The sequence below is a fragment of the Ahaetulla prasina genome, chromosome 7 (genome assembly GCF_028640845.1).
Source record: "Ahaetulla prasina isolate Xishuangbanna chromosome 7, ASM2864084v1, whole genome shotgun sequence".
In the NCBI taxonomy this organism is placed as follows: Eukaryota; Metazoa; Chordata; class Lepidosauria; order Squamata; family Colubridae; genus Ahaetulla; species Ahaetulla prasina.
Genome location: NC_080545.1, coordinates 29,001,374 through 29,029,022, shown reverse-complemented (window position 1 = coordinate 29,029,022; position 27,649 = coordinate 29,001,374). Strand labels below are relative to the sequence as shown.

General features: G+C 38.1%; 1 protein-coding gene across 1 annotated transcript in view; it reads right to left on the bottom strand.

Moving 5' to 3' along the window:
• The window catches only part of TSPAN12 (tetraspanin 12), a 98,515-nt gene that overhangs the window by 39,659 nt on the left and 31,207 nt on the right, over positions 1-27,649 (bottom strand). Inside the window, exons 2-3 of the mRNA XM_058191039.1 lie at positions 14,122-14,204; positions 9,641-9,776 (exon numbers count right to left, since the gene is read on the bottom strand). Coding sequence (XP_058047022.1) covers positions 9,641-9,776; positions 14,122-14,201 — 216 coding nt within the window. The 5' untranslated portion in view covers positions 14,202-14,204. The remainder of the gene's footprint in view (positions 1-9,640; positions 9,777-14,121; positions 14,205-27,649) is intronic.

Sequence of the window (27,649 nt, the reverse complement as noted above, 5' to 3'; positions counted from 1 at the left end):
ACCTATTTTCCAAACCATAAGAAGGCAAGACAAAAAACAATGGATGGAAACTAATCATGGAGAGAAGCAACCTTCTGGTGGCTTCTGGTGGCTCAACAGGCTAATGCAGCCTGTTATTAACAGCAACTGCCTGCAATATTGCAGGTTCAAGTCCCACCAGGCCCAAGGTTGACTCAGCCTTCCATCCTTTATAAGGTAGGTAAAATGAGGACCCAGATTGTTGGGGGGCACTAAGTTGACTTTGTATATAGTATACAAATGGATGAAGACTATTGCTTGACATAGTGTAAGCCGCCCTGAGTCTTCGGAGAAGGGCGGGATATAAATGCAAAAAAAAAACACCTAGAACTAGAACTAAAGAGAAATTTCCTAACAGTGAGAACAATAAAGCAGGGGAATAGCTTGCCTTCAGAAATTGTGGGTGCTTCATCAGTGCTTCATCATATCTGCCCATCTTTGGAAACAGTTCACCTCTTTTTCCATTCTAACTTGTACTCAGTTCCGTGTAATAATTGGAAAAAGGGACTTTTAGTCCCTTATTATCTAGTCTAGTATGGCAAAAATAAACACATAAATGGCACTAGCACTTCTGCTTTTATCCAACAAGACAAAATCAATAGGATGATTAGGTCAGGATGAAATTTATTTCATTAGATTTTTCTCGTGTCTATGAAGAGGGTTGGACCAAAGTTACCTATCTGGCTTTCATGCCTAAAATAGGACTATAACTTACAGTCTCCTGTTTTCCTAGGCCAGCAGCTTTAAGCACTACACCAAACTGATTGCAAAACATCACTGAAAACTGATGAAATTTTTTAGACACAATTCTTTAAAATCTGTGTTTTTAAAGATTTGCAATAACCTTTATTGCAATAACAGTGTTACTGTTTGAGACTGAATCCTTTTAAAGTTGCATAAAAACAGTTGTTTGTGTGTAATACAGATAGCAAATTTCAGAGAAATAAAGTGAGGTTCTACAATCACGATAAGTACTGGAACTGGGATAGATATAATAGTAAAAAGTTGGTACTTTCCTTAGAAGAGAGCAATTGTGAAGGCTAGCAAAAACAGCTCACAAATCATCATCCCACAAATGGCAACAATGAGAGACAAGAAGCCATAGAATTGAATGAAAGGTAGAAAAATTACTTTAAAAGAGCTTTCTCGGTACAATACAAAAAGAGCCCAAGATTACAAAAAGAGTACCTATATTAGATAAATCAAATCACAGAAAAAGACTAAGAAATTAATAATGATATTCATGTGATTGTCTCTCTTTACAGTGCAAGATTTCATGCTATTATCTGAACATTGCCGCTATATAATAGAAAACAGTAATTGCTGTCTATAATGTTCAATATTCAGGAAAATAGATTGTTCTGAGATGAGCTAATCTTGAAAGAGCCATCCATGACCATATTCTCATTGAATTAAATGGAAGTTTAATCACCCTCTGAAGCTTGAAGGGCTGATCCCCACCAACACGGATAGCATATTTTATTCTCTGAGATTTTAATGTTCTACTGAAATGCCATTATCTTGAACACCAGAATATTTTAGTGGGAAAAAACAAACAACACAAAATTGTCCCTGTAAAAGAAGGGAATTACCATTATTGCCCTGCTTATCCTATTTGCTTTTATTTTTAGATCTGCTAAAAATAATAAAAAGGAAAGCAGAACTATAAACCTGTCCTTTGTACTACTCAATTTCATAGCAATAGTGAAATTAATTCACAGATGTTCATAAAGCTTAACACTGCAGAAATGAAGAAATTATTAATTATGTGGTCAGCAATTTAAGCTATACTTCACTGTACTGCTTCAGCACATTCTCCTATTTAATCAACAATGCTTAAGCTAAAAAATTCATTAAACAGACAAAACATTAGTGGTTCCGACTTACTGCATTTTGCAAAAGGCTTATGGAAAAGACAGTTCAGAGAAAAGTAAAGGGAATTTTTTTTAAAAAAATAGGTTCCCCAAAGCTATTGCTCTGATATTTATACTCCTCAATAATTTCCTTGCTCAATGCATGGCTTCCTTAGAGAAGAAGATCTTTTAATAATAATTATGACATAAAACCTAATGTTGAGTATATGCGAACTTCTTCAACAATTAGGCCAGGTTTGCAGTTAGCCATTTTCTTAACCAGCTAATTGCTTTACTGATTTCCTGGTCATTTTGAACAATATTAGATGGCAGACAGAAACATCCAGGCATGCAGCCTCAAAAAAAAAAAAAAAGGATTATTTTTAAATTGGGACATTCTCAGAAGGTTGTGTGGAAATTTTTCTTCCTGAAGTCTTGGAAAATGTGTGTTAAAGGAGGCTACACATCAGAACTCCTTCCCTCCCTTCCTTTTTTTTGGGGTCCTACACAGCTTTAGTTTCATAGATTTAAGGATGCACAAAACAAACATAACCTAGTACCATATATCAGTGGTGGGTTTCAAAAATTTCACATTATTTGGTGTAGGAGCTAAACAGTATAGAAATAGGAGAGATTTGCCTTCTGGTTCAATACCCTTCCTTATTTATAAAGTAAAATCCTAAGAATAATCATGGCACTAAAAGTCATTTTGCCCCCAAATTTCATCGGTGTGATCTCATATTCTTGGGGTTGTGTGCAATGCATTGTCTGCCAAGAGTCACTCCAGGACAATGTGCAAAATCCAAACTGTTTCATGTTTTCCTAATGTCCATCATTGTTGCAGGGCTTACTAAAGAAAATTGTCTAATTGGTAAGATGCAGCATTGATTACAAAATTGATTACAAAAGAAGATCAATGATATCTCTATTATAACAATACTTCCATGCAGAATTAGAATTGGGCTTGTCTCGCCCCATGACATTGCTGTGTCATTTATTTCTGGGCAAGCAGGGGTACTTTTGAAAATCAAAGCAAAGAAAAAACTCTAGTCTGATTTCAGCTCCATATTATAGGGTGCACTAGGAGAATAGTGGCTTGATAGCTAGTGGTTCCCTCTCACAACAATGTTTCAAGGTAGATGGAAATTAAGGCATTCACAGATTCAATTCAAACTATTTATCAGACACTGGAAAGTGGAAATTGAGGTGGGATGGCTAAGCCACTGTAAAAATATGGTAAACCATCACAGGCCACAGGCAAGAAATTGAACAGAAGTGTTTTCATTCATCTGATTCCTCTCACTGACCCGTGCACTCTCACAGAGAGGGACTCCTCAGGGTGCCGTCAGCGAGGCAATGTCGTCTGGCGACGCCCAGGGGAAGGGCCTTCTCTGTGGGGGCTCCCACCCTCTGGAACGAACTACCCCCAGGACTTCGTCAACTTCCGGACCTCCGGACCTTCCGCCGCGAGCTTAAAACACACTTATTTATTTGCGCAGGACTGAATTAGATTTTAAATTTATGGGTTTTAAATGGGTTTTATTTTTATATTGTTTTAAATATTCGGCTTTTAGAATAAGTTTTTTAATTGTTTTTACTCTGTATTTATGTGTTTTTATGTGCCTGTTAACCGCCCTGAGTCCTTCGGGAGATAGGGCGGTATACAAATACGATTAATAAATAAATATAAATAAATAAATGATGCAGCATCAACCCCTTTTAGAAGATTCATAACATCAGGCTATTGAGTGTCTCCTATATTTTCACCTATTATTTAAATAACAAGATAAAAACTTACTATCAGCTAAGAAATAATTAACATGTAAGAACACATAAAACATTTGAACACAGTCACCTAATCTTCACTTTAAAGCAGAACAAAATAAAGGTAACAAAATACTTACCTTTAGTGACAAGCTGTTATAACCTTAAAAGAACTAAAATCTAAACATACACAACAGAGGGCAACTTCGTAAGGAAGACGGCTCTTCTTTTAAGCAATTTGTTTCCATACATATAGGAGTTTGGAAGTTCAAGGAGTCATATTGACTATATTTCTCAAGCTGAATGTTGTTTAACCTAGGCAGATAATTGTGGCCACTCTCTTCTATATGTCCAGGTCAGCTTTTATTGGTGTTGCTTATACTCAGTTAGGCAGCTTATTTTAATTTAATGCAGCCAAATTGATACAGATGGACCCATCTTGCATTTTCACCATATGGAAGCCTTCATTTTAAAACTTTCTGCTCAGATAGATGTCAAATAAGTGTAAACAAGGCAGTAACAGATAATAAATGTGTGAGCCTCCAATGGTATGAAGTTGGCTAAACATGTCAGTTCATTTTAGACTTATATCTGGTATTGAACTAAAAGGCTTCCATCTGAGTTATATTTTACCTCCAGATAGCATTTTGTGAGTAAGTGAAGACAAAGTGAAGACAATGATGATGTTAGAAAGAAAACTTGGAGCAAACAGAATATAGGAACTCCAATGTCATTTTAGCTTATATAAATTGTATATAATTTTATACATTAAATATTTTATTATGTAAAAATTGAAATGTTCTTCTTGTAGAATCCCAGCATGAATCTTATAATGAATCACATAAACATACTAGAATAGGAACATGAAATTTACAGTAATCAAGAGCACATGGTCAACCAATGGTCCATGAGTTATTTTAGACCAGGAGTGTCAAACTCATGTTGTCACAGTGTCGTCACATAATGTATTGTGACTTTTTCCCCCTTCGCTAAACTGAGCATGGGTGTGACCAGCACGTGATGCATCCGACCCGCGGGTCGCAAGTTTGACAGCCCTGTTTTAGACTACTATTCCTGTAAGCCCTAGCCAGCAAACGGAATGAAAATTGAAGGTTTACTTCAATACATGTAGGAATGAGCCACTAATCTGGTGCTATGGGTGTCTCCTTTACTAACAAACAGATTTCCTCTCCCATTAGTCACTTTTTACTGAAAACATTGGAATTGCTATATTATGAATAAAAGATTCAACATACAGCATTCAATTAGATAGCCATCATTTAGCAACCACTATTGGAACTGGCAATTCAGTCACTAAACTAAGGTGTTTAGTTTATTAACTCTGTTTGTTGCAAGGTGGTTACAAGTATGTAAATGGTAATCAGATGCACGGTCACTCATGCTCTCGTTACCTCTCGCTTGGACTATTGCAATGCTCTCTACATGGGGCTCCCCTTGAAGAGCACTCGGAGACTCCAGTTAGTCCAGAATGCAGCTGCGCGGGTGATAGAGGGAGCGGTTCGGAGCTCCCATGTAACACCCATCCTGCGCAGACTGCACTGGCTGCCTGTTGTCTTCCAGGTGCGCTTCAAGGTATTGGTGACTACCTTCAAAGCGCTCCATGGCTTAGGACCAGGATATTTACGGGACCGTCTACTGCCATCTTCTATCTCCCAGCGACCAGTGCGTTCTCACAGAGAGGGACTCCTTAGGGTGCTGTCAGCCAAGCAATGTCGACTGGCGGCCCCCAGGGGGAGGACCTTCTCTGTGGGGGCTCCTACCCTGTGGAACAAACTTCCCCCTGGACTTCGTCAACTATCCGACCTTCGGACCTTTCGCCGCGAACTTAAAACCTATTTATTCCGTCTTGCTGGACTGGCTTGATTTTTAAAATTTTAATTTGCTTTTACGGGTTTTAAATTTTATAGGGTGTTACTGTATTTTAAATTTGGCCAATTGAATAAGTTTTTTAAGGGTTGTTCTTAGTACTGTATGTGCTGTTCTTTTTTGTATTTTATTTTGGCTGTGCACCGCCCTGAGTCCTTCGGGAGAAGGGCGGTATACAAATTAAAATATTATTATTATTATTATTATTATTATTATTATTATTATTATTATTATTATTATTATTATTATTATTATTATTATTATTATTATAGATGACCATGGGACACTGCAACAGTCATAAATGTGTGCCTGTTATGAAGAACATGACTGCTGGATGCTACGATTGCTGTAAAGGTGAAGACTGATTGCAGACAGTTCTTTTAGTACCAAAACCGTGGTGGCTCAAGGCTGTAAGAAGCCTGTTATTAAAACCAGCTGCCTGCAATTACTGCAGGTTCTAGTCCCACCAGGTCCAAGGTTGACTCAGCCTTCCATCCTTTATAAGGTAGGTAAAATGAGGACCCAGATTGTTGGGGGGGGCAATAAGTTGACTTTGTAAATATACAAATAGAATGAGACTATTGCCTTACACACTGTAAGCTGCCCTGAGTCTTCGGAGAAGGGCGGGATATAAATGTAAACAAAAAAAAAACTTTGAATAGTTGCAGCATGAGGCAGTTAGTAAGCAAGTACTACCATACTTCAAACTATGCCTCCTAACCTTGCATTTATAAAAACAATAATAAGAAAATAAATAAGTTTTTGTATGACATATGATTGTCCAGAGAAAAAGGGCAATCTAAATTGGATATTAGCACATTGGGAAAATATATCAGCTTGCCTTCTAATCATTGTTTTATATTATATAATGGCTGTATTTTCTGGTGGTTTTTTTTAGATCATAGTAGATACTTTATGGACAGCATCAGCAATGTGATTTCAATGTTCAAAAATATTCCCATTGTAATGTTGCAGACTTCAAATATAGTACACTGGACTAGGAAAGACAACAGATTTTTCCACTGTAAACAATCATTTCTTAAATGAAGCATTCCTCTTAACTTCTTCTTTATTTCCTCTTTTACCATTTTGGGTGTTAAAGGAGATACAAAGTTTGGCTCTTTCTCTTCTGATGGCCTTAACCATTGTTAATTGATGTTGTTGTAGTGTGTCTTTAATTTTGTCTCTCCATCTTCTTCTAGGTCTGCCTTGTGTACTTTGATCTTCTCCTCTTATCCTTCAGAATCTGGAGCTTTTCTTGAAGTATTTTCATTCATTTTCCCAATGTCTCCAACAATACATATAACTTTCAAGTTACAATCATTCATTCAACAACCATTCAAAGTTATGAAAGGGCTGAACAAATGACACTTATACGGTCCATGTAATTCCCACTGTCACACTATCACTGCAGTCATGTGACTCTGAGCCAGGTACTGAGGGTTGCCTCGCGATTATAATGTTGTAGCAAATGGCAGTCACCAAAGGGAAGCTGTCAGGAAATTGTGATCGCGTAAGATCCTTGCTTAACCTGCATCGTCCTTTCTTAACAATGGCAACTGGGACTGCTTGCTATGGCTAAGCAATATGATAACATGTTACTGGCCTTTACAACCACATTGCTTAGCAATGGGAATTCTGGTCCCAATTGCCATCATAACCCAAGGACTACTAGTTTCTTCTCCTCTCTCTCTTTCTCTCTCTCTCCCCTCTCCCTCCCTCTCTCTCTCTTTCACTTGTCCATTATACATCACTTTTTATCACTGAAATAAATATTCATCAATGACTGTAACAGAATGCATAAAGGATCTTGCACAGAGTGGAAGAGATAATGCCAAGGAAATAATCAGACAAGAGAGATAGGAGTCAGTAGGTGCTTAAAAGTCAAAGAAATGAACTTAGGAAGGGCTCGTCCTAATGGATCAAACAGTTAAAAGCGGAGGCAGGAAGTTTGTGCTTTCAGACTTGCAAGGTTTTGTTGACGTAGTCTTACAACATAGTAGAATTTGTTCATCTTGTGTTTCCTATATAGTTTACCAGGAGGCTTATGTAGGTCAGAGAACATTGCTTTATACCTGATATGATATGCTTAGCCTATATTTGTAATATGACTGGGATACTTTAATTTTAATCAAAGTATTATCTTTTTTTAAAAAAATCTGAAAGTCATTTATTTTCAATTGAATTAAATGAGAAGAATTAAACTTTGGAGTAAATTCAATTTAATAGGTACTCTAACTCCTCAGTTCTAAAAAAAACCCAAAAAAACTAGGAATGAAAATAAAAGGGGCAGAAAAGTCTTACTATTTCATTGTGTTTTCTTTATCCTTCAGTTCATCTGGTTTTACTGTAAGCTCATCCTCTGAGCCACTACGTTTTCTTTATTAGGGTGATGAATGAATTATTGATTCCTGTTTGCACATCTCCACATTACAACAGTAAACAGCTTATTTAACAATTAGTCAAGAAATGTAGTGTATTTAGGAAAAGATCATTTATTTTTTGCTTATCAGTAGAGCCAGCAAGAGCTGGTTTTCAGGCTCCTAGGAATGAAATATTGTTGGTTAAGAGCTTCTAGGAATGTCTAGGCTTGATTTAATGAAGTTTGATTGCTCTACACACAGTACATGAGTTTACTTCCAGATTGTGCTAAAGAGCAATCGCTAGGATTTTTTTTTTCCTTCACTGGTATTTCAAATAAACAAAAGAGAAAAAATAGAAATGACTAAACTCAATTGGTTCATTTTGTTTTGTTTTGTTTTGTTTTCACTGCCCTGCAAAAATACTATATAACAAAACATTATTTCAAAGACTTTCCAAGGCAGAAAAACCCACTGGCTTAAAAATTTTGAAGGGCTTGTTATGGAAGGGATTGGATTCTGACTGCTGCAGAATTATGTGGAACTATTTCTTCCTGTGATTTGAAAACTACTTTTGTTAATACAGCTTTAAATTGCCTTTGTCTTCTTTTTCTTCTTTTTTTGCAGCCAGCAAATCCTGATGACTCTTACTTTGTTTGTAATCAACTACTATTTTAAAGATCTTTTTCAGCATGCATTGCTGACCACAGAAAAGTGTAAATCAAATACAAGCTAGACTTGTGCTGTCTTCTAGTTTTATTACTGTTCTAGCTTAGTGAGCCCAGCTAAAAAGCATAGAGGGCAAGCAAGGCTAACTGAATTTTGAGATTCAGCAATGAACTCACTCAGACTTTATGGGTCCCGGTAAAAGTCTGATAATCAGTTGCCGCCCACCCTGTGGAAGACGCCCACTCTCCTGACCTCCTGAAAAGAAGTTAAAACATGCTCTGTAAGCTCACATGGAGAACCTGAAGAAGCATTCAGTCATGGGGCTGATTGGTGGCCTGAAAGCCCTCCCTTCGCCTTTTTAATTAATTTTAGCAGGTTTAATAATTCTTGCTTCCTTCTAAAAATAATTTTGAAATTGTAATTCTAACATTTTAATTTTTACATACTGTTTTTATAGTCTGACATTTTATTGTACATCGCCCAGGGTTCTTCTTTGAAGGAGATGGGCAGTTCAGAAATGTGAAAAATAAATAAAAATGTTATTTCTGAACAGTGGTACCTGCCTTAGTAAAATCTGAATTGGGAGTAAAGAACATGGCTTAGTCCACATGTTGGCTATCATCATGCCTTTCATAGCTCCAATGCATGTGGATCAAATAATTGGGCCATTCTTGGATGGGAGAGGGGGACCAGAAGATTTGAAAGGGCAAAATGTTGGGCCTTGAATGTTGTAGTTTTTCAGACATTATAGCCAGGGGTGGTATTCACTTACTTTCGCTACCGGTTGGCAAATAGGAGCGTCAGAAATGGGACGTGATGACATCCGGGAGGATGGGCAGAGCCTCCCACAGCCGCCACTACTGATTCGCCCGAACCAGATAGAACCGGCTGAATAGCACCACTGAATGTTTTACAAAATCTAGGCAAGCCCTTGAACTTCTAAAGTTCCCTACCTTTAAGAAGGGCACTTGTTTTTAATGGCAATGACTATTAACAAGCTATTTTTTAAAACACACATACATACACACAGAGAACATTTCTTCAATTGAACATTAAAGGATACATCAATGAATAAAAAAAAAATCTTACCCATATAAGCAAGAGAAGGTTTCTTTTCACTGTTCCACAATACCCCAGCATTCCAATAATGATAAGGAAACAGCAAACTGCAATCATGACTGGATGAACAACTGGAAAATAAGTAGACACAACTGCCTCCTCCACTCTGAAAACAAATGAAACATAGATCAAATTTATAGAGTCGAGCCCAGCTTTCCTACAAAGCAGTTTAGAAAATAATATTCTTCTGGGGAAAGAATGCAGAAATTATTTTCTTATTAAAAAGATTCTGTTATCAGATTGTAATGCTCTTTGAATCTAAATAGAAATAATCTATCATCTGTCTATCTATCTATGATTAAAGTTGCTTGCATTCATTATCTAGCAATTAACTTTGGAATAGCAACTCACACTGCTACATCAATTTAAAATATACACTGTGTACCCCAAACTGCTTTAAGATAAGTAAACTGAGTAAGGTATGACTTACAATGCAATCTCCCAAGAAACATAATATTAAATAACCTGAGAATTTGTTCTGGGAACAATTCCAATTCTCACCACTCCTCTTTTAATTGTCAAAAATATGTGCATAATAGATTTTACTTTTTGCTTCTGGAAATGCAGTTCAGGTTCACAGATGACAGAGGGAAAAGTGAGCTAATAATTTTCATGAATTTCTTCTTAGCAATTAGTCACAATAGAATTTCCCTGTTTAGAGGTAGTATATTTTCCAATTAACACACTAAATAAATCACTCAGGAATGACTTCTGCCAATACCGCGTGCTTCTCCAAGGCATTATCTAGCAACCATTTGTCTAGAAAGTTGGACTAGGTGAGATTTGGAGTCAAACTGCACATTATTTTAATGTAGCAAATACATCCTTCTCCTCAGTTTTGTAGAACAAATTACAGCAGAATAAATGAATAGCCACATAAAGGACAAAAATAAGACCTTAACAATTTGAAACGATGCAGGTGAAGGAAGAGAATCAAAAGATCACAAATCAAAGGGTTATGATGGGTAAGCGTCAAATACATCACAAACAGAATGAAGAAGAATTTCATTGCAGATATATGTTTTTTTTTTAAGGACATGTTCTACCTACTAAGAAACTCTTATTTACTTGGACCTTCTGCTGTTGTAACTGTATTGTAAGTGAAGCTTCTATCATTCTGACTCCATCTACTGTCTTTCCAGATTTCTGCAGTCCATGGCAGTTGCAGTTGACATAGCCAATCATAAAATTTACCTCACCACTCCATCTACTGTCTTTCCAGATTTCTGCAGTCCATGGCAGTTGCAGTTGACATAGCCAATCATAAAATTTACCTCACCACTCCATCTACTGTCTTTCCAGATTTCTGCAGTCCATGGCAGTTGCAGTTGGCATAGCCAATCATAAAATTTACCTCACCACTCCTCTTTAATTGTCAAAAATATGTGTATAATAGATTTTACTTTTTGCTTCTGGAAATGCAGTTCAGGTTCACAGATGACAGAGGGAAAAGTGAGCTAATAATTTTCATGAATTTCTTCTTAGCAATTAGTCACAATAGAATTTCCCTGTTTAGAGGTAGTATATTTTCCAATTAACACACTAAATAAATCACTCAGGAATGACTTCTGCCAATACCGTGTGCTTCTCCAAGGCATTATCTAGCAACCATTTGTCTAGAAAGTTGGACTAGGTGAGATTTGGGGTCAAACTGCACATTATTTTAATGTAGCAAATACATCACAAACAGAATGAAGAAGAATTTCATTGCAGATATATGTTTTTTTTAAGGACATGTTCTACCTACTAAGAAACTCTTATTTACTTGGACCTTCTGCTGTTGTAACTGTATTGTAAGTGAAGCTTCTATCATTCTGACTCCATCTACTGTCTTTCCAGATTTCTGCAGTCCATGGCAGTTGCAGTTGGCATAGCCAATCATAAAATTTACCTCACCACTCCATCTACTGTCTTTCCAGATTTCTGCAGTCCATGGCAGTTGCAGTTGGCATAGCCAATCATAAAATTTACCTCACCACTCCATCTACTGTCTTTCCAGATTTCTGCAGTCCATGGCAGTTGCAGTTGGCATAGCCAATCATAAAATTTACCTCACCACTCCTCTTTAATTGTCAAAAATATGTGTATAATAGATTTTACTTTTGCTTCTGGAAATGCAGTTCAGGTTCACAGATGACAGAGGAAAAGTGAGCTAATAATTTTCATGAATTTCTTCTTAGCAATTAGTCACAATAGAATTTCCTGTTTAGAGGTAGTATATTTTCCAATTAACACACTAAATAAATCACTCAGGAATGACTTCTGCCAATACCGTGTGCTTCTCCAAGGCATTATCTAGCAATTAACTTTGGAATAGCAACTCACACTGCTACATCAATTTAAAATATACACTGTGTACACCAAACTGCTTTAAGATAAGTAAACTGAGTAAGGTATGACTTACAATGCAATCTCCCAAGAAACATAGTATTAAATAACCTGAGAATTTGTTCTGGGAACAATTCTAATTCTCATCACTCCATCTACTGTCTTTCCAGATTTCTGCAGTCCATGGCAGTTGCAGTTGGCATAGCCAATCATAAAATTTACCTCACCACTCCATCTACTGTCTTTCCAGATTTCTGCAGTCCATGGCAGTTGCAGTTGGCATAGCCAATCATAAAATTTACCTCACCACTCCTCTTTAATTGTCAAAAATGTGTATAATAGATTTTACTTTTTGCTTCTGGAAATGCAGTTCAGGTTCACAGATGACAGAGGGAAAAGTGAGCTAATAATTTTCATGAATTTCTTCTTAGCAATTAGTCACAATAGAATTTCCCTGTTTAGAGGTAGTATATTTTCCAATTAACACACTAAATAAATCACTCAGGAATGACTTCTGCCAATACCGCGTGCTTCTCCAAGGCATTATCTAGCAATTAACTTTGGAATAGCAACTCACACTGCTACATCAATTTAAAATATACACTGTGTACACCAAACTGCTTTAAGATAAGTAAACTGAGTAAGGTATGACTTACAATGCAATCTCCCAAGAAACATAGTATTAAATAACCTGAGAATTTGTTCTGGGAACAATGGTGGCGTCCAGCTTCCGCCTTCACTATGAGAATTTTGATGACATCACTTCCCTTCGGCTTCCTGGTTGATTAACTATACTCTGGACTCGTTGCTCCTGTGAGTGCCCCCTGGTGGATCCGGAGGAAATTATAAGGATACTGTGCCTGCCTGAGGATTTTGAAAAATTTTTTTTTAAATGGCAAAAGGTCAGAGACCAACTGCTGGAGAAATGGAGAGAATTCTGGAAAAGTTATCTAATATGGACAAGAAACTGGATGAAATAAGAGCAGAAATTGTGACTATCCAAAAGGATTTAAAGGATACTCAACAAGTCTCAGCAGAAAATAAGCAGAAAGTGGAAGGTCTGAGGGTGAGATGCGGCAGTGCAGAAAAGAGGGGAGACGACAAGCAATGCTGTGCTCGGACTACAGATGGATAAAATGTCTTATTTCCTTAGGTTTCAAAATTTGGAAGAAGTGGACCAAGAAGACTTGAGAGATGTTGTGACTAAACTGTTGGGAGAATTTCTTGGGAGAGGTGTTGATTTTATGAATTGGGATGTGGATCGAGTTTATAGAGTTAATTCACAATATGCACGCACGCATGCAGTTCCTAGAGAGGTTCATGTCAAATTTGTGAAAAGAGAGACGAGAGATGAAATTCTTAGAAAACATAGGAGTGGGGCACTGACTTATAGGGGCAGGGAGATAGCCATTCTGAGGCAGATTCCCAGACAGGTACGTGAAATGAGAAAGAAATATTACTTTTTATCAAGCAAATTGTACCAGAAGGGAGTGGGCTTCAGATGGCTGATGCCAGAGGGATTGATGATTTTCCGGGAGGGCATTACGAAAAAAATTAGTACAATTGCGGAGGCTGCGGCCTACGTGGAGGAACACAAAGCCCTCCTGGATTTAGATGACCCAGGAATTGAAGAAGGGGAGGTTATAGACCATGGGGCGGAGGCGGCTGCCGCTGTTGTGGCCCTGGAGTTGGGTCAGGCTGAACCCAGAGTTCTGAGATCCAAAACTAGGAAGTGATAAAGATATTTGGTATTGTGTTGGTTTTTCTTATTCTCTTTCGTATGATATTCTGATTATTCTTGACCCTTCCTCATTGTGTATGTAAGATTGAAACTTAGCTACTTCGTTTCACCTGCTTGCCATATGGCTGTTGTATGTGTTTAAAATTTTGAGTAAAATTCTTATCATGTATAAGAAAAATGAAAATTTACCATACCTGATATGTATTTGCATAAATCTTTTTTGACCAATAAAAACTTTTTTATAAAAAAAAAAAAAAAAAAAAAAAAAAAAAAAGGAAAATGAGCAGGGGGATACTGGGAGTATGGAATCCTCTTTTGAGCAATCGCTCCATATCTTTGCTGGATCCTTCTGCTCAGATAGTCTAGTTAAACTGATGCCTACCTTGTTTCTGCAGTTAAAGTGAGAACATTATTCAAGTAATCTCTCATCCAGGCAGAGACACATAACACGGTGATGGACATCAACTGAAATAAAATAGAGATTTTGTTTAGCAAATACAAGATAAAGCAAACTTAGTTATTTAAACAATGTTATAACTGGCATACTATTGCATTAAAAATTCTCTACTTAATGGCAAAGCAGATGTATCACTAAAGTACACTTTGCCTCTACCTCTAAAGTAGCACTTTGCTCTTCTTTAATTTATTAATACTGTGAAAGAGAAAATTTCTCACTGGAACAATTTCAGTCTTGGCTGGTTTTCTAAGTAGTACACATCTCAGGGACAATAATAAGCTTTGAGCTTTTATTTTCTGCTTGTGGTAAGATTAATATATCAGCAGAGATTGCATAACAGAAATCCACATGGTATTGGGATAGAAAGCCAGCTGTCTGCAAAAGAAGCTGTCAGTCCCCCTATGTATATGCAATTATGAGTGCATAATTGTAAGATTATTTCTCCAAAAGAAGGAAAGCCATTCTTAAACAAAGATGTATGAGGGGAAAAAATGTTTCTGTTTGAAGCAAAATAAAGACCCAACTCATGAGAACTAGTTTATGGGTGCTGTTTTTAAAAAAATCAACATTTGTTGTAAGGCTGAAAGTTGGCAAAATCTAAAACCTATAGCTTTGTTATCAGACATGGATAATGAGCTGCCTACTGAAGACCAGGAATAGACATTAGTAGTATAGTTTATTTAGCTCCCTAGGCACAATAGAGATAACACCCATATCTAGAGGAAAGCAAGAGGCAGATATTCCTAAATTAACCACATCTCCCCTTCACTATTCCCTTGTCTTTTTCCTTAAGAAAAAATAAACACAAATGTATAGGTTTATGCTTTATCACTAGCAGTTAAACTGTATCATATTCTATCCTGAACTAGCAAAAGAGTTTTCAATTGCCACTTCTGACAATTTTGACAATGTAATCCAGGACAACATTTCAAGCATCTTTAACAATGCCACTAGGTTTTATTCTTCACTCCCTTCAACGGTAATGCAAATATGAGAAGAGCCAAGCTGATAGGTAAGCAAATATCATATTTAGCAGCATATAAAATGATAAAATGCTGTACAATCAGGCCAGAAATGTATTAAGAAGGGAGATCAGAGCAGCAAAAAGAAGCTGCTCTGAAAAGCTAAAGAATCAGTTCTCAACAAATGAACCAACAAACATGGAAAACTCTTAAAAATATCACCGGCTATGGTAAACCTCCTTCCCAGGCTGAAGGAAATCAGCAACTGGCAGATGACCTGAATGTGTTTTATTGCAGGTTTGAAAGGAAACTACAGCCACCTATCTCCACAATCCCCATCTTAGACATACCAACAATAGCCAAGCCTCCTACAACTGACCCCATCCCATTGGGTTCACAACCCCTAGTGATCACAGAAAAGGAAGTGCAAGACCTATTTCACAGACAAAAGCCAGGAAAAGCTCCAGGCCCAGACAAGATAATTCCTTCTTGCTTAAAAGTCTGTGCTGACCAATTGTCCCCCATCTTCACTCATATCTTCAATAAAGTGCTAGAAATGTGCTATGTTCCTTCTTGCTTCAAATGCTCTACTATCATCCAGGGTTGAAGAAACGCATCACCAAGGAACTGAATGACTACAGGCCAGTTGCTCTAACATCTGTAGTTATGAAAGCCTTTGAAAGGCTAGTGCTTTCCTACTTGAAAACCATCACGGATCCGCTGTTAGACCCCTTGCAATTTGCATAACGAGCAAACAGATCAACAGAAGATGCTGTTAATATGGCTCTGCACTACATCCTACAACATCTTGAATCTCCAAAGACCTACGCAAGGGTCCTCTTTGTAGGCTTTAGTTCAGCATTCAACACCATCATTTCAGACACTCTTCTGACTAAGCTAAACCAGCTATAGGTACCGGAACAGACTTGTAAGTGGATCATAAGCTTCCTAACAAACAGGAAGCAGCAGGTGAAGCTCAGCCAGATCACATCAGATACCTGTACAATTAGCACAGGAGGCCCCCAAGGCTGTGTGCTCTCCCCACTTCTCTTCTCTCTGTATACCAATGTCTGCATCTCTAACGATCCATCTGTTAAACTACTGAAGTTCGTAGATGACACAACAGTGATCGGTCTCATTCGAGACAATGATGAATCCGCATACAGATGGGAAGTTGAACAACTAGCCTTGTGGTGTGACTGGAACAATCTGGAACTGAACACACTCAAAACTGTAGAAATGGTGGTAGACTTTAGGAGAAACTCTTCCATGTTTCCACCTCTTACAATATAGACAACACAGTATCAACAGTAGAGACCTTCAAATTTCTAGGTTCTACCGTATCGCAAGATCTAAAATGGACAGCTAAAATCAAAAACGTCATCAAAAAAGCACAACAAAGAATGTTCTTTCTGCACCAACTCAGAAAGCTCAAATTGCCCAAGGAGCTACTGATACAGTTCTACAGATGAATTATTGAGTCTGCCACCTGCACCTCTACAACTGTCTGGTTTGGTTCTGCAACCCAAAACAACAGACACAGACTTCAGAGGATAATTAGAACTGCAGAAATAACAATTGCTACCAACCTGCCTTCCATTGAGGACCTGTATACTGCACGAGTCAAAAAGAGGGCTGTGAAAATATTTACAGATCTCTCACATTCTGGACATAAACGCTTTCCATTCCTACCCTCAAAACGACGCTACAAAGCACTGCACACCAGAACAACTAAACACAAGAACACTTTCTTCCCGAACACCAGCACTTTGCTAAACAAATAATTCCCTTAACAGTGTCAAACTACTATTAAATCTGCACTATTATTAATCTTCTCATCATTCCCATCACCCATCTCCTTCCACTTACGACTGTATGACTGTAACTTTGTTGCTTGTATCCTTACGATTTATATTGATATTGATTGGTTCCTGGTTGCTTATTTTGTACCCTATGACTATCATTAAGTGTTGTACCTTAGAATTCTTGATGATCTTTTCTTTTATGTACACTGAGAGCATATGCACCAAGACAAATTCCTTGTGTGTCCAATCACACTTGCCCAATAAAAAAATTCTATCTATTTTATATCATAAATTCATAGGACAGAATCCTGTAATATTTGAAACAGAATGCAAGAAGATGTAACATGTTCCCTTGGCACACAGTTGGCTTTCAGCTATGATAGATATCAAATGGAACTATGTAGTTAACAAAGAGCTAGTTCATTAGTAGCCATTGTCTATCTTTCCTTTCCTTTCAAGAAAATAGTGGTTTGGAAATTTACTAAAGCTCTTTTTCTCTCACCATTCACATGCTGGCAAATCTGATCTTTTCTTCTACTGCGCAAAAATATTTATATCTATGCACATAACCCTTTAAAGTATACATAGCTAACATCTATCTGTGGTTTCTGAGGAAGTGTTGGTTTGCTTTCCATATATTCTAGACAAGACTGCAAATGGGTCATTGAACAATGATACCAGGTCCATAAGCCTAATTTTTACAACTTTATAATTGTGGATTTCACAATTCTCTAAGAATTCTCAGCAATGGCCTCACTGGCTGGGAAATTCTGAAAGTTGAAGTTTGCAAACCTGCAAGCTGATTTTAAAAAAATGGCTTTTAGTAATTCCTCATCTAAAGTAGGTTTGCTTTCTCCTTGCCATTATCCCTTCCAATTCTGTCATTAGCACTGAGTATTTGTCCTCTTGGTGTTGATACACCTACCAAACCACCAGAGGGAAGACAAGACAAATGGGAGATTTTCATCTTTGATTACTCTTTGCATACTAAGGGTAGGTTGGTGAAGAGGCAGCAAGACCAAGGAGAAAGAGAAAGAAACATGCCCGAGGAAACGCAGGCATCAGCAGATAGCTAACAGTTTTAATCATAGATAATTGTCCTAAAAAATGAATATGCCTAAAAAGTAAGACTTTAAGTTGCTTTAGACAGCTGCCATCATCAAGCAGCATCAACTATTTTTGGATGGATGGATGGATGGATGGATGGATGGATGGATGGATGGATGGATGGATGGGATATACAGTAAATGCTGTTCATACAAAAGTGACTCTGGACATCTTACATATAATTAAAAAAACATAAAACAAAAGTCTCATAGTAACACATAAAAACTCCACAGCATAGCATTACTGAGGTGATCACAACATATTCCAATTCAAAATCAGGCCCAAACTGCCTTTTCATTTCAAAGAGCAAACAAGACTTTAGTCAAACTGCATCACGGCCTTAGGAACAATTCCAGATTCTCTCTGGATCCCCAAAGAGTCCATTGGGCCTCTGATGGAGACCAATTAAATAGATCCTTTCTCCCGGAAGCAAGGGTGTCTGAAGAGAACTCCAAGGTGAACAAACAGTGATCTGGCCATGGAGGATACTTATGGTAATTTCCCCCACCTCCACATCATGTTGCCAATGCCATAACACAAAAAACAAGTCTAACATGTGACTGTTGATGTGTTATTGGGATCCTGAATAATTTGAGTTAGGTCCATTGTTGCCCTAGCAGTCATAAATTTCCAAGCTACCATAGACCCCTTGTCTGGGAAAGCAAGTTAAAATCCCCTAGTACCATCAGTCTGGGAAACTTCACTGCCAACCCAGCCACTGCCTCAAACAGTTCAGTTAAGGAAGCCAATACACTGCAAGGAGGTTGGTACAGTAGAGCAATCATCTCTAATCCCTAAAACTCAACATCACCAGCAGGCTATTCTCAGAGAACCATCTCTGAAAGCTACCACAGTATAATGATTATAGTCACTCTGTGCCCCCATACCAAGTTCACAGCTGGTGCCATATATGAAACCCAAATGGACAAATTTCCAAGAAAGGATTCCCCCTGCACCTTTCCCAGATGAATTAATTATAACCAGTTGACCCCAGGAATTAGGCTGCACATTGAATAGAATAGAATAGAATAGAATAGAATTTTATTGGCCAAGTGTGATTGGACACACAAGGAATTTGTCTTGGTGCATATGCTCTCAGTGTACATAAAAGAAAAGATACGTTCATCAAGGTACAACATTTACAACACAATTGATGGTCAATATATCAATATAAATCATAAGGATTGCCAGCAACAAGTTATAGTCATACAGTCATAAGTGGAAAGAGATTGGTGATGGGAACTATGAAACGATTAATAGTAGTGCAGATTTAGTAAATAGTCTGACAGTGTTGATGGAATTATTTGTTTAGCAGAGTGATGGCCTTCGGGAAAAAACTGTTCTTGTGTCTAGTTGTTCTGGTATGCAATGCTCTGTAGCGTCATTTTGAAGGTAGGAGTTGAAACATTTTATGTCCAGGATGTGAGGGATCTGTAAATATTTTCACGGCCCTCTTCTTGATTCGTGCAGTATACAGGTCCTCAATGGAAGGCAGGTTGGTAGCAATTGTTATTTCTGCAGTTCTAATTATCCTCTGAAGTCTGTGTTTTTCTTGTTGGGTTGCAGAACCGAACCAGACAGTTATAGAGGTGCAAATGACAGACTCGATAATTCCTCTGTAGAATTGGATCAGCAGCTCCTTGGGCAGTTTGAGCTTACTGAGTTGGCGCAGAAAGAACATTCTTTGTTGTCCTTTTTTAATGATGTTTTTGATGTTAGCTGTCCATTTGAGATCTTGCGATATGATAGAACCTAGAAATTTGAAGGTTTCTACTGTTGATACTGTGTTGTCAAGTATTGTGAGAGGTGGAAGTATGGAAGGGTTTCTCCTAAAGTCTACCACCATTTCTACGGTTTTGAGTGTGTTCAGTTCCAGATTGTTTTGGTTGCACCACAAGGCTAGTCGTTCGACTTCTCGTCTATATGCGGATTTGTCATTGTCTCGAATGAGACCAATCACTGTTGTGTCATCTGCGAACTTCAGTAGCTTAACAGATGGATCATTGGAGATGCAGTCATTGGTATACAGAGAGAAGAGAAGTGGGGAGAGCACACAGCCTTGGGGGGCCCCTGTGCTAATTGTACAGGTATTTGATGTGATCTTGCTTAGCTTCACCTGCTGCTTCCTGTTTGTTAGGAAGCTTGTGATCCACTTACAAGCCTGTTCCGGTACCTGTAGCTGGTTTAGCTTAGTTAGAAGAATGTCTGGCATGATGGTATTGAATGCTGAACTAAAGTCTACAAAAAGGACCCTTGCATAGGTCTTTGGAGACTCAAGATGTTGTAGGATGTAGTGCAGAGCCATATTAACAGCATCATCTGTTGATCTGTTTGCTCGGTATGCAAATTGCAAGGTGTCTAACAGCGGATCCATGATGGTTTTCAGGTAGGAAAGCACTAGCCTTTCAAAGATTTTCATGACTACAGATGTTAAAGCAACTGGTCTGTAGTCATTCAGTTCCTTGATGGTGGGCTTCTTCGGCACTGGGATGATGGTAGAGCATTTGAAGCAAGAAGGAACATAACACATCTCTAGTGATTTATTGAAAATATGGGTGAAGATGGGGGCCAATTGGTCAGCACAGACTTTTAAGCAAGGAGGAGTTATCTTGTCTGGGCCTGGAGCTTTTCCTGGCTTTTGTCTGTGAAATAGATCCTGCACTTCCTTTTCTGTGATCACTAGGGGTTGTGAACCCAATGAAATGGGGTCAGTTGTAGGAGGCTTGGTTGTTGTTGGTGTGTCTGAGATGGGGGTTGTGGAGATAGGTGGTTGTAGTTTCCTTTCAAACCTTCAGTAAAACTCATTCAGGTCATCTGCCAGTTGTTGATTACCTTCAGCCTGGGAAAGAGGTTTGCCATAGCCGGTGATATTTTTAAGAGTTTTCCACATGTTTTCTGGTTCATTTGCTGAAAACTGATTCTTTATCTTTTCAGAGTAGCTTCTTTTTGCTGCTCTGATCTCCCTTGTTAGTGCATTTCTGGCCTGATTGTACAGCATTTTATCACCTTTTCTGTAGGCTTCCTCTTTGGAATGTCGTAGCTGCTTAAGTTTAGGTGTAAACCAAGGTTTGTTGTTACTGTATATTTGCAAGTTCCTTGTAGGTACACATAGGTCTTCACAGAAGCTGACATATGATGTTATAGTATCTGTGAGTTCATCCAGGTCTGCAGAGGTATCTTTAAAAATATTCCAATCAGTGCAGTCAAAACATGCCTGTAGCTTTAATTTTGATTCCTCCGTCCAGGTCTTTACTGATTTAATTATTGGTTTTGTGGCTTTAAATCTTTGCCTGTAAGCAGGTACAAGGTGAATCATGCAATGATCAGAGTGTCCTACAGCTGCACGTGGTAAAGACCGATAGGCATCTTTTAGTGTTGTGTAGCAATGGTCTAGAGTATTCTTGCCTCTAGTAGGACAATTGACATGCTGAAAGTATTTTGGTAGCTCTTTCCTTAAGTTTGCCATGTTTAGATCTCCCAAAACAATGGCCAGTGAATCAGGATGTTTGGCTTCAGCCTCCATGATTTGGTCAGCTAGAGTTCGTAATGCTTTGCATTTGATTCCAAAATGGTATCTCGGAGTACACAGGATCACACACATTAAATTTTCTTTTTAAGGCAGAATCACAGAGCATCAATCCTATGTTTTTATTTATTTATTTATTTATTTATTTGTCACAACAATATATATAAGCATCACACAAAAGATTATATAGTATATAAACATATATATGAGGAAATATAAGGAGGTATAAGCATATATATATATATATATATGAAGAAAAAAGAAAAACAATAGGACAGGAACGGTAGGCACGTTTGTGCTCTTATGCACGCCCCTTATGGTCCTCTTAGGAATGGGATGAGGTCAATAGTAGAAAGTTTTTGCTCTGAAGCACTATTCTCAAATTATTTCTGAAGTGCTATACTCCTCTAATAAAAGTGTCAAGAAAAATCTAAATTAAATTATTGCAGAAAGTTCCAAATTATACGTTTATACTTCAGGCCAAGATACTATGCGTACAGATCATATGCATTTCCCAAAAGACTTAAATGAAAATAATTCACTGATTTCTCTACTCAAGTGCACTACCGATTGATATTTTCACTGTTATAAAAATTTTTTGAAGAAAATAACTACTTCTTTTGAATGTATTCTTGATAATTCTAGTAAACTATATATGGAAAATGTACACTGCACAGCCAAGAAAATATGATGTTATAATCTAAGAAGCAGAGTAAGTTTCACATCCATTCTATAATCAAGTTTTATTACAGATAGTCATCGGTTTATGATGGCAATTGGGACCAGAATTGCTGTTGCTAAGCAACATGGTTGTAAAATGCTGTATCACGTGACTCTACCATCTACTTTACCGGTTATCAACATTAAGCAAGAATCATATAGATTATTAAGTGACAACCTCACACAACTGCGACTTCTGACATCCTGTTGGCTTCCTCATTGAATCTGCCAGTGGGAAGGTCAGAAATTACAATCATGTGACTGCAGCTCACATAATCGCAAGACAGGTGTCTAGTGTCATGATCACATGACTACAGGAAAATTGCAATGGTTGGAACTCCAAGGACTAGTTATAAGTATCACTCATTCACTGCCATCATAAGTTTGAATGGTTGCTGAACAAGCGGTTTGTTAAATGAGGACCACCTGTAGATTATACACCAACTTTAAACATTTCCTTAAAGTGTTGAATAAAACTGAGAAGAATCATCTCAAAGTTGATTTTCCCTTGATTGCATCCGTATCTGAAAATGACGCTAAATCTCAGATCTGATTGGTCAAGACATCACTTAGAACTGGTGTCCCTGACAGATTATGAACAACAATACTGTAGGTCTAGGTACACATCTTGATGCCTACTACAGTATCAGGCTTTGTCTAGAACTATATTTATACCAAAAGGGTTATCAGCAGAGATTCACAGCTATAGATCTTGTTAATTGCAGATAGTAGAAAAAACATTAAGCTGAAAAAAAATCAACAATTGCAAACTGAACACTCAACACTGTATATAGATTCAAGATTAAAGTCATGGATCTCATTCTCCTGGTTGTAGGTCATAATGGGCTGAGGGAATTCCTTTTTGGCAGAAGAAATGGATGACACCAGTAATGGATCAGTGTGCTCTCATGCCCTCTGTCTACAATCCTACTGAATCTTACACTCACCAGGCTTCTTGTCCACCTGACTTTTAATTTTAGAGTTATTTAATCAAAAACAAAACTAACAGAAAACAGGCATTCTGCAAAGAATCAAATTCCAGCATCATTTTTATTAAGGCTATAGGAGAAGTTGGATGCAAAAAGGTGGTAGATAAATAGATACATGTCCTGGTCACGTCTACCCACGGGCCTGCCAAGTTTCTGGAGATAACGAGGAAATTATAGATAAGGCCAGAATTACTCACGAATATATTCTTCCCTCCATTGAGACAGTTAGCCCGCGCCAATTCATTGCTTTGTCCAAGACAAAAAACCAGGAAGTCCCGCCTCCTATTTATAGTCTCTGCAGATGTCACTGCATGACAATTATGACTTGGCTTTCCCCCAACACTCCTTCTGCTGCGCGCGATCACGCCTGCGCAGCCTTGCATCACTCAAAACTGTTCTTGGGGCGTTGCCAAATCAGAAGAAGGCTCCAGGAATCAGGTCTTGCGGCCCTCCTCCTCCCTTTGAGTGGGTGCCAGGGAGGGAAAGGGCTCAAGAGAAACAGGGCTTGCCAGGTCTTCTCCCTCACTTTCTGAATCATCCGAGTCCAGGAGTCCGGGTCCAGGAACCTGGGTCACAACAATAAGCAACAAAAAGGAGGCAGCAAAAAGAGCGAAGTCCTGCTTCAGTGGCTGGCTGCAAAAGGTTGGTGTAGAACTGGGAGAGAAGGAAGCTAGGTACGCTGCATAATTTTGGTTTTGCTTGCCACCCCACAAAGCAGGATGGCAGAGCTCAAAAACATATATGGTGGATGGAGATAGCCAGGTGGAGGGTTGCAGCCCCCTATGGTCTGCCAAAGTCAGTAAGGCTGCCAAAGTCTGATCATGTGACAGGAGGCTGCAATGGCCATAATTTTGGCCATGGGGGTCAGTCATAAATCCCTTCATTCATCCCTGTTGTAATTTTGAACGGTTGCTGAACGTTAAGTCATGGACTACCTATATTAACAATCTTTCCCAAGCTGAAAAAGAAACATTTATTTTCAAATTGGGAAGAATGTAGACTGGGATCCACTGATAGATCTCAATCATCTGGATAAATTAAGTCAATTTGCTTAACAATACAGTAACCTTCCTTCCCTATTCAAATTAGGCTGTTTAAATCAAAGTACCATAGCTTGAGATAATCATAAGTGGACAGTGGTGAGAGCTCAGTTCAATTGTAATATTTCAGACAGACTCTGGGGACACAGTAAGTTCTGAGAAAGACATTCTTCCTTTCTGCTACAGTCAAACTTGAGGTTCTAGTATAAAAACAGAGTACCGTATATACTCGAATATAAGCCGATCCGAGTATAAGCCGAGGTCCCCAATTTTACCCCAAAAACTGGGGTAAACTGGGGACTCGAGTATAAGCCGAAGGTGGGAAATGAGGCACCTACCGGTTGGGGAAACCCTCCCTCCCTCAGCTGAGAAGGCTGGCGGCTCCCCCGCCCCGCCCTCTCACTGCACCGGCAGGGCTTCCCGCTACCGTCCGCAAAATGTGAAAAAGAAAAGAAAAAACTCGAGTATAAGCCGTATATACCGAGTATAAGCCGAGGGCTTAAAAAAACTGAGTATAAGTCAGATAGACCCGAGTATAAGCCGAGGGGACGTTTTTCAGCACAAAAAACGTGCTGAAAAACTCGGCTTATACTCGAGTATATACGGTAAATGAAAGAGTTCTACATTATATCTATGCCTGGATCGATCTATCATGTCAGAAAATGACATTTTAGTCAAAGTGAAGGAATTAAACATCCCCAGATAAGTTAGTTTCCATCAGTTTAAACAATAAATGATTCTTACTTTTTTTTTTAAAAAAGGGAGGGGCGTCACTTTTTATAGGCACTATATAGATAATGATTATTTTTTTAAAAGGAACATAACAGGAACATTCCTATTGCTCTGTGAACAATGCACAAGTTGAATTGCACACAGAAAATAAGTTTTAAAATCTCCCCAAATCTCTTTTGGGAATTTGGGGAAATGTGGAAGAATATTGTTTTTGTCTTTAAGTTGCCTATTTATTTTAGGAAGCAGAAAGAAGAGAAGGGAGGAAAACCAAGGTAAACGCAGTATCAGACTGAGGCAGGGAGAACACAGAGGAAAGCTTATCTTTTAAAAAAAAAAGGAATAAGAGATAATTCAAGTAGTTCATGAGAAAAGAGAGAATACCTTCACTTAGCCATGTTATTTTCACAGAATATTTGCTTATTTATCAAATTTATATAGCTGCCTATCTCGGAAAGCAGGTGACTCTGGGCAGCATGCAACAAAGCCAAAAAATGGTTATTAAATAAACCACTATTATAATTATTATTATAAAATATTAGAAACTATAAAAACCAAAGCTAAAAAAGGAAAAATAAATATTGGCAAAGGGATGTCAATAATAATGGAGCCACCAAACTGACTCATCAGTTCCCCGGGGTTCCCTGACTGATAGCAGAGTCAGGCCTTAAGGGTCCTTTAGAACAGGGGTCACCAACCTTTCGGACCTCAGGGACCACTAAATTCATAATTTTAAACCCCACAGACCACTAATATGATTTTTTAAAAAAGATAAATAGTATTTAGTGCAATATAAAAAATACAAATAATTTTTCTGCGGACCACCAAAATTTTCTCGCGGACCACCAGTGGTCCACGGACCACCAATTGGTGACCACTGCTTTAGAACAGGGCTCTCCAACCTTGGCAACTTGGCATGCACTGGCTGAGGAATTCTGGGAGTTGAAGTCCACAAGTCATACAGTTGCCAAGGTTCGAGACCTCTGCTTTAGAAAGTGATAAGTGATAAAACAAGCCTCAGTTTACAGGGAGGACATTCCATAATGCCTCGAGTCTGCCAGTGTAGCTCCCTATGGATGAAACTGGTAACATGCCCTCTCTACTGGATGTGGTGGGACGGGCAGATGCAATCAAGCAGAAGGTGTCCCTCAGATAACTCAGTCCGTGCCATGGAGGCCAAAAGCAGCAGCATGAATTGGACCAGGGAAACAGACCAGCAACCAATAAAGCTTGTGGAAAAGAGGCATAATGTATGTTCTGCAAAAAACACTTATGCTTCCACAAAATATCAGAATAATTGGCATTACCATTTATAAATGTTATAAGGTGCTAGAGTCAGATGATATTGAGTTGGGCAGCATATACATTTAGTAAATACATTTAATAAATACATAGCAAATGCTTTTTATGGATTTATATATTTTATATTATGTATAAATATTTTATATATTTTAATATAACTATTTTATGATATTCTTTGTTTAATTAGGAACTAAGGAGCCAGCCAATCCAGAAACATAGGAATTAGAGAAGGGAACACAGGAATTAGACCACAGTGGCCCATCATGAAGCCACAGTCATTTCATTTAGAGATTTTGTTAAAATTTATTTGACAGTATCAGGATAGCTATGACTATTATGGATCACCAGAAACACATTACTCTGAATAATACCACCACCCCCAAAGAAAAGAATCTGGTTATTACCCAGCAGAAGATGACATATTAATGGAAGCCATCTGGTATCTGGATTATATATTCAATATGCACTTTTGGCTTTTGACTGCAAGGGAAAGGGGGAGCATCAGCCCACACAGCATCTGTGCTTCCAACATAATTTGTTCTTCTCAACACTTCCTCCTACTGAATTTTGAAGATTTCCAGATGAACGTCTCGTCTGCATCTAAGGATTCCAATACTACATACTCTACAATTATCCGGGAGTTTGGTAAATGTACAAGATAAAACCTAATCGCCCCATGCCACATCCTTATCAACATTAAATTAAAATTAGAACAGGCATTTATTACAATGAGAGCTCAAACTCCTATGTAAAAAATTAGCCTTCATAACATTATGTCTTTTTCACCCAGGGATCTCTTTTCAAACAATGCCAATAAAACAGAACCACAACTCCTACAGCCTCTCAAATACAGTACAAACTTATTCCATATGATATGACCTTCAGTCAAACTATACCAGAGATCTTGTGTAGTGAATTAGGTCACAAATTGTGTTTAATCTGAATACAGTATAAATTAGGGTCTTCAAGTTCTCTTCTATGCATAGAGAAGCCTACTATTCACACAGTAGGGAATCCTCAATAACACCCAGATGTTTCAATCATAGAAGAGTTTAAGGAACTCTTACTTAAGCTGAACTTCAGCTATGATCATACCCCAAGACAAGTCGGATCAAACTGAAATTCAAGTTTTAGCTCAGATAGTCCTGACCCTGTAAACGTTCCAAAAAGTGCTGAAGACCAGGATTTTCCTTCAGGTCTTGGTAAGATTATTAGTTGACCCCATCTTGGATGAGATTATGACTGAGTGATAATTTTCAGGGGCCTCAGTTAT